The sequence below is a fragment of the Peromyscus leucopus genome, chromosome 1, assembly GCF_004664715.2.
Source record: "Peromyscus leucopus breed LL Stock chromosome 1, UCI_PerLeu_2.1, whole genome shotgun sequence".
NCBI classification, from domain to species: Eukaryota; Metazoa; Chordata; class Mammalia; order Rodentia; family Cricetidae; genus Peromyscus; species Peromyscus leucopus.
This window is the reverse complement of record NC_051063.1, coordinates 41,542,511-41,549,956: the sequence shown is the minus strand read 5'-3', so window position 1 is coordinate 41,549,956 and position 7,446 is coordinate 41,542,511. Positions and strand designations below refer to the sequence as shown.

Genomic DNA, 7,446 nt, shown 5'->3' with positions numbered 1-7,446 from the left:
TAGTTTTCAACCACATCAAAGACCTGAGAAGGAACATAATGGTACCTGAGAAATGGTAGATGGATGCAAGCAACTTTTGGGAATCTTGCAAGAGTAGACCAAGACAGCTGGCAGCCTGGACAGTCACCTAATGTTTCTCAGCATTGTTGGTGCATTTAAATTGGTGACAGGCCTAGAGTATCTGACAGACCATTTTCAGAAGCAGGATTTCTGAAAGACCATCTTACCCTGTCTTGGCAGAGTACAGTGATCGCTTTCCTTATGTCCCGCTTGTCCAGAAAGGACAGCATTGCATTTGTACTGTCAGCCATCAAGGCAAGGGCAGTTCTTTGCCCAGTAGGCCATTTTGTGCCAAAAAGACAAACTTCCAAATGGAAATGTCTTAGAAGCCCAACATTCTCTCAGGATCAATTGGTGCAGCCAGGAGCAATTGTGTCTCACGTCAACAGAATTTTAAGTTATTTAAGTGCCATATTCTCTAGGTCTATGAAGTGTTTGAAGATTACCTATCTATGTGAAATATATCTATGTATACCTAGAAGACTTAACTAACATGGCTACAGATATGATTAACATAGATGACTAATTATTAATCTATTTTTAATTATCCATTACAATTTTAAATGAGTTACATAAACATAATACCTCAAACAAGAATAGAAATATATATATATACAGTATAACAAAATTAACTTCAAGTTTGTATCAATAAACTAAAATTTATACCAATGTAAAACATTTTAAACATAAACTAAAATCTATACCAATGTAAAACATTTTAAACAAGTTGTTCTTTAAAAGTAGGTTCATTAATCTACCCTTTTATCTTATCATCTCCATATCCTCCTATATATCTATATCATATCCCTTTTTCTTTTTTAGAAAGAGATCACATTTATAATCAACCTGTTTTAAATAAAAATATTGGTTTTTCTCTGTCCCACACCAGAGGGCTCTTCTGATTTGGGACACAAGAATCTCTTAACCATTTATTTTTTTAATATGTCTGGGTTTAGAGGGGGAGTGAGCCAATTCCACCTCTAAAGCCAGCTTGGTATATTTGGGAATTTGGGCGTAGCATCTCTTACTACTTCCTGCTGGAGGGGGCTCTGTATCTTATGGGGATACAAAGAAAATTTTAGGCCTATGGGGTAGTCCTTGAGGCTGTATTGTATGAACCAGTTGCCTTGAAACCGCTCTGGATGTTGGATCATCTGGGCCATGGTGTCATCGGAGACCTTTCAGGGGGTCTTGGCTGGTGAAACCTGATGTATCTTAATCTGGAACAAATCCACAGCCTCTGGCTTTCTGTGGAAACAAAAGCAGAACCTCTTTTCCAAAGCAACATATCCTTAAATCCAAATTTTGAAGTCAAGGTACCTTTAAAATATACATTTTGGCATAACTCAACAGCTTTTGCAATCAAATGTTTTTCTTCAGTTACAAATATCAAAGACAACATAATCCAGATTCTCTGTGTGGTAGCCATCGTTACGTGGCTTATGTTTTATATTACCTTGAGCTTATTGCTTTAAACTGCACCATTCTAAGACTGAAAAGGCGCTGTGGCTGCTGGCTCTGCCCACTTCAGCTTCCCAACATGGCAGTGGTACGTTTTCCGCCAGCTCTGGGAGTCATCAAGTCTCAGAAATAATGGGTCTAAGCTTTTATCAAAGCAGCGTGTAGCCCAGAAACCTTTTTTTTTTTTTTTTTTTTTTTTTTTAATACCAGTAAAGACTAAATCTACCACACAGCTTAATGTGCCGCTGGCAGACGCCTTATTTCCACCATACTGCCGGTCAAATGCAAACGCCAGGAACCCGCCAGTGTTCAAACCTGCGTTTTGCGGCGTCTAGCTGCCAGTATGAGACAAGAAGCAGGAACCTGTTTTTGGCTCTGCTTAGAATTGGTTATTAAATATTCTCAGGTTTAAGGTGGAAACTCGAGCCGTTGGGCGCCATTTGTTGCTGGAGGGCTTCTCTCCAGGTTCCCTAAGCCCCGCAGTCCCACAATCCACTTATAAAATCATCACTCAGACGCTTATATCACTTATAAACTGTATGGCCATGGCAGGCTTCTTGCTAACTGTCCTTTTATCTTAAATTAACCCATTTTTATAAATCTATACCTTGCCACATGGCTGGTGGCTTACCAGAGTCTTTACATGCTGCTTGTCCTGGCGGTGGCTGCAGTGTCTCCCTCCTCAGCCTTCTGCTTCCCAGAATTCTCCTCTCTCCTTGTCCCACCTACTTCCTGCCTGGCCACCTACTTCCTGCCTGGTCACTGGCCATCAGTGTTTTATTTATATAGAACGATATTCATAGCAGGTAAGTGAAGGGGATAAGGCTTAGTCACAACAGGACACCCAGGTGTGTGAAACATCCAGTGTCTGACCCACATATCATCCCTTGAAAAACCTTGTAAAGGTGTGTCCCCTTGGGCAAGTGTGAAAATGCTCTCCTGGAAGAGAAGAGTCTGCCAAGTTCCCAGACCCTGGATTGTGAACCAAACTGCATGATCTCCTGCTGTCTCCCAATATTTCCCTCTCCTGTCTACTTTTCTTTCCCACCACCATGACAAGCAGCATGTGAAGATGGTAAGTTACGAGCCACGTGGCAAGGTATAGATTTATAAAAATGGGTCAATTTAAGATATAAGAGCAGTTAGCAAGAAGCCTGCCACAGCCATACAGTTTGTGTTTATTTTATATGTGGGTTGTAGGACTGCGGGGCTTGATGGGGCCTGGAGAGAAGCTCTCCAGCAACACCCATCAATTACTTTCCTCTGCATTGATTGAGAGAATTGGGGTGCGGCATTATGAATCTTGAGAGTTTTCACTACATTTTTCTTTTGCTTGAATGTAATAAACATGTTTTTGGCTTATCAAAGAAACATCTATTAAAAATATCAGCTGTATGTTCCCAAGTGTCAGATAAATGAACTCTGAGCCCATCTCTAGCAACATAATTTACAATGACAAACAGCAGCTGTCAGGTAACAAGGCAGCATCAGTCACCCTTACTATTCTATTATGTGGGGAATGAAATATAGCCTTCATCTTTACACAGACCCCTTGCAGGTTTATGTGCACAACTTTCTTTCCTGCCTGCCACTAGACTTCTGTTAGTTGATTCTGCTATCCCAAGCCTTCTTGAGGACACTGAAGGGATATCCTTTCCATTCTATCAACAAATTACACTGGAAGACTTTGTGATTCAAGGAATTTTACTGAATATATTTTAGCTGAGGGGGAAATATCACATATAACACACTATTAATAGCACAGAAAAACTGGACAAAGCTCCTCATATTGTGAGACCAAAATGAGCCATCCTAGAAGTAAGACCAAAATGCTTTCACCCAAAAACTAAGGCCTAAGATTTCTCCTTCTAGGGATAGTCCAATAGTTACTGAAACAAGTCAGTCCAGATTCCAGAAACCAGGAAGTGTAAAAGTACAGTCACAAGGTAGTCACAAGGTAATGACTGCTGGACTACAGAATGTTCCAACCCTGGTTTCCAGGGTAACTGACTATAAAAATGCCCCCACCTGAGGGCTGCCAATGAGCAATGGTGGTGGGCCACCACTCCCTTAGAAGTAAGATTAAGCCATGATTTCTAGAAATCCCCTAGAAGCGAGCCAATCGGAATTGTACCCGCACTAGCACCCCTAAATGATGTAACCATGTGATTTTTCCCTTTAAAAACTGAGCTTACAGACAGGCGGGCACTTCCTCCAGCCTCCACTGCGTTGAATGTATTGGACGAAGTCCCTGCCTAGGCTTGGATATCCAGAATTAAACCTTGCTTTTGCATTCCGGCATGCTCATCTTTGGTGGTCTCTCTGGGGGTTACGATCTGGGCACAACAATATCATCTTCTGTCTGTAAGGTCCTGGCAAGTTTCCTTTGCTTGACCTTCCCCAAACTTAAGACTCTTATTAGCTGTGAACAATTCTGCAGTAAAGTGAGACCTCTCATTTTTTAAACTCTCCCTTTGCTCATATTCTTCGCTCTGAGATTGTACAAGACAAAGAAGAGTTTCTGGTGACCTAAAGTGAAAGCTTCCTTGCAGAAGACTTCTTTGTCCAGGACACTGGCAGGCAGAGGATGGAAGATTTTTGTTCCCAAGACACAGACATAAGGAAAAGAGTTCCTGTGATTCCACAGTTCAAAAGAGGGCAGACAGCTGGAGTCTGTCATGGTCACTAAGTATGCCGGTACAGTGGGGATGGAAGTTTCTTCAGACAGTACAGTGACAGTGAGCGACAACCAAGCGGTGGCAGGAGCAAATGCTTTGTGCTACTTGGCTATCAGAAATTTTGAGTTCCAGCCTCTTTAATTTCCTTCCCAGGGGCCCAGAAGAGACACTACTAAGGGCGGGAAATGAATTGAAATACATGGAGCTCTTTTGTCCAGCTGGTTTATTCATCTGCCACCATAATGCTGCCTGGTTCACTTGGGGCACCAGTCTATATCTCCCTAAAAACAGCAACACCTCATGTTTACAACACGATAGAAGAATTGCAATGTCCCCACCAGAAATCTCCTGGTTAACTTCCCTTGCAACACAAAGTGGCAGAGAATAAAGGTGGAGTTAGATAAGGGCTGGAATAAATCAGAAAAGGAATTTATGTGCTAGAAATATATCCTCATATATGGTTGGGTGAAAACATTACAAGTCTATCATAAATGTGCTCAAACTACAAACTTACAGGTGTTTGGGTAAAAACATCTATAAGTCACTAAAATAAAACTGCCTCTATTTTCCTATGTCAGTTTTTCTGACAAGGCAGGGGAGGAGTACTGATAGACAGTCAATCTGCATCACAGCTTGAAGCACCTGGTAAGAAGAAAACCTTTTGTTCTAAGAAGTTGTTCTAGGGCTGTAGGAGGAGGGGAGATCTTAGCTTGATTTGCACAAGAAGCAAAGCTATGCACCTAGGAGCCAGGAATTGGCTTAGAGGCTAGGCTCTGTCTCCAAAGGATGCTTCACCTTAATTCAGGGGCTTCGGGTTTCCAGCTATTCCTCTCTTGTTTTTGGATGCTTTGTTGGGAGCTGGCCCTATCTTTGGATGTAGCTAAAGGAGATGTTTGCAAAAGACAGATACCTAGTTCAAATGCTAAAAAGGGAGCAGGAAGTCTGGAGGCAGAAAGCCTTGTCTATGTGACCTTATCCGAGTACTTTGAGCATATATGTCCATACATACTGTTCTTGGGGAAAATATGAGCACAAGAAATTCATAGCAAGAAAGAGCTGAATATTAAAAACTGATAACACCAAATATTCCCCAATAAATGAATTCCCTCTTGAAGGATTTCTTGACCCTTCAAGGTATAGCTTTATTACATATAGCTGGAATTCTACTTCATATTCCTGTGGACCATGTGTTAGTTATTTGCAGCAGTCTTACCCTATGAGGAAATGTCACAAAACACGACAGAATCCACTAACAAGAGTTTTATTAAGATGAGAGAGAGAGAGAGAGAGAGAGAGAGAGAGAGAGAGAGAGAGAGAAAGAGAGGTGCTCAGGCCTGTGGGAAAGACACATGAATAAAGATAGATGGAGCCGGGAATATGGTGCCAGCTTATAAAGACTGGCCCGCGCCTGCACACACAGGGCCATGTGGCTACTCCACACATGCACATAGATTACATGGTTGTGATGCGTGCTTTACGCAACCATGCAAAGCCACCAGGTCCTGGTCATGTGAGACATTTTGACCTGGAAATAGCTATTTTGACCCAGAAATGGCTAGGTGGAAGTGTCTAGGTACGCCGGACATGGGGGTGTATTGTGAATCTCTATCACCATGACACTTGGCATTTTAGCAAGCCATGCAATTCTGGAGAAAGAAATCAGGAAGGAGGCTGGGAACCCTCAGTTACAAGTACATTCACTTCACAGAGGTGAGCTGCATTCAGAACTCAGGGTTCACTCCCCCAGTGAGCCTTAGAGCCCTCTCATAGAACTGCAGGGCCTCCTCCATGTCCCCGTTCAGTTTGTGGACTAACCCGAGCAAGCTCATGCTCTCCTTCAGTTGAACATTCTGGTGAACACGTCTTGTGGCCACTTTCTCCAAAGCTGTGAGTAGTTTCCTCCAGACAAAGGTCTTTTCTTCTATTTTCAAACCTTTTAAGTAGTGGGTGATCGCCCTGTCTTCTGATTTCTGATGAAATTGTTGGTAACGGCCATAGCAGAAATGAATATCCTGCTCTATTATCTGCTCAAGATTCTTCATGTTCAGCGCCTTCTGGAAATTTGCCTCTGCTTCCTCATGTTGGCCGATTTCTGCCTGAACTTCTGCCATGCAAACATAAGCCATCTCAAATGTGGGCCTGAGTTGCACAGTCTCTTGAAATTCACAAATGGCCTGTTGTGCCAATTCCTGCACATCACTCTGACTTCTGGGCTGCTTGTTTCTAGATGCCAGCAATGGAACCATTTGTTGCTTGTAGCAGAGCCCTAGTTGGTAATGCAGGTAGCCAGAGGCAGGTGACACCTGCAAGGCCCTGTGTAGCAGAGGGAAAGCCTTTTCTATGCAGCCTTTCCTTCGGTAATACTTGGCTGCATGAAGAAAGACATAGTGTTGGCAGGATGTGCTACTGAGGGCTTCTTCAATGTGTGTTTCTGCTTCAGCTGCTTCTCCTAAGACCTGAAGCTTCAGCGCAAGATAAACTTTAATAAATGGATCTTCTGGATTTAACCTGACAGCCTTCCTTAGGGGTTCTAGAGAGATATTATTGTCATCACAGTCTTGGCGATAGGCTATAATAGCATAGCCAATGTTGTATTCAGGGTTTTCAGGCTTCACTTCCAGAGCCTTTGCAAAGCAGGCCATGGCTCGTTTATAATTCTGTCTTCCACACTTCAGCAAGGCCCAGCCTTGCTCACAGTCCATCTCAGCACACTCTATACTATAGCGGAAGGGACTGCTCAATTCCTTGCATGTGTTCTCCACTTTGTCCAGGTAGGCCTGGGCTTCTGCCAGGCTGCCCATGTGGTAATGCACCCAGGCACAGTTGCCCCAGGTCACCAAGCTTCTCTTGCCCAACTGCTCTCTCTGGATCAAGGCTTCTGCTTCTTTCAAACTGTGCAGGGCTTCCTCATGCTGGCCTTTCAGGTGTCTCACATAGGCCCAGAGGTTGAACATTCCTAATGTGTCCTTGATGTCTAGGAACGCAACCTCATCTGAGATCCTCATTTCCAAATCAGGTATGTCAATGTCTTCAAACAGCAGCCCCCATGTGAAGTGACAACTCAGCTGAATCAGATTCTCCTTGATCTGATCACCACCAGCATTCTCTCTGTGAGAAGGAAGCAGGTGATTTGTTATGTGAAAAATGAACAGAAATTGACACCAAGCAAAACACATTTCGCAACATTCTTGCTTATTTCTTTGAAGTGTGACATCTCGTTCCTTTAAAATTTCTTGACTTGTTTTTA

At 42.9% G+C, this 7,446-nt stretch overlaps 1 protein-coding gene across 1 annotated transcript; it reads right to left on the bottom strand.

Annotated features, from left to right (window-relative positions):
- Window positions 1–5,877: 5,877 nt before the first annotated feature.
- LOC114684574 (interferon-induced protein with tetratricopeptide repeats 1-like) lies at window positions 5,878–7,323 on the bottom strand. Its single transcript, XM_028859107.2, has one exon. The coding sequence runs from the start codon at window positions 7,202–7,204 to the stop codon at window positions 5,921–5,923; it is 1,284 nt and encodes a 427-aa protein (XP_028714940.1). The 5' UTR covers window positions 7,205–7,323; the 3' UTR covers window positions 5,878–5,920.
- Window positions 7,324–7,446: the final 123 nt, after the last annotated feature.

Bases quoted from the DNA above. Each gene is read 5' to 3' on its own strand.
- LOC114684574 (XM_028859107.2), bottom strand. From the start codon at position 7,204: ATGAGGATCTCAGATGAGGTTGCGTTCCTAGACATCAAGGACACATTA.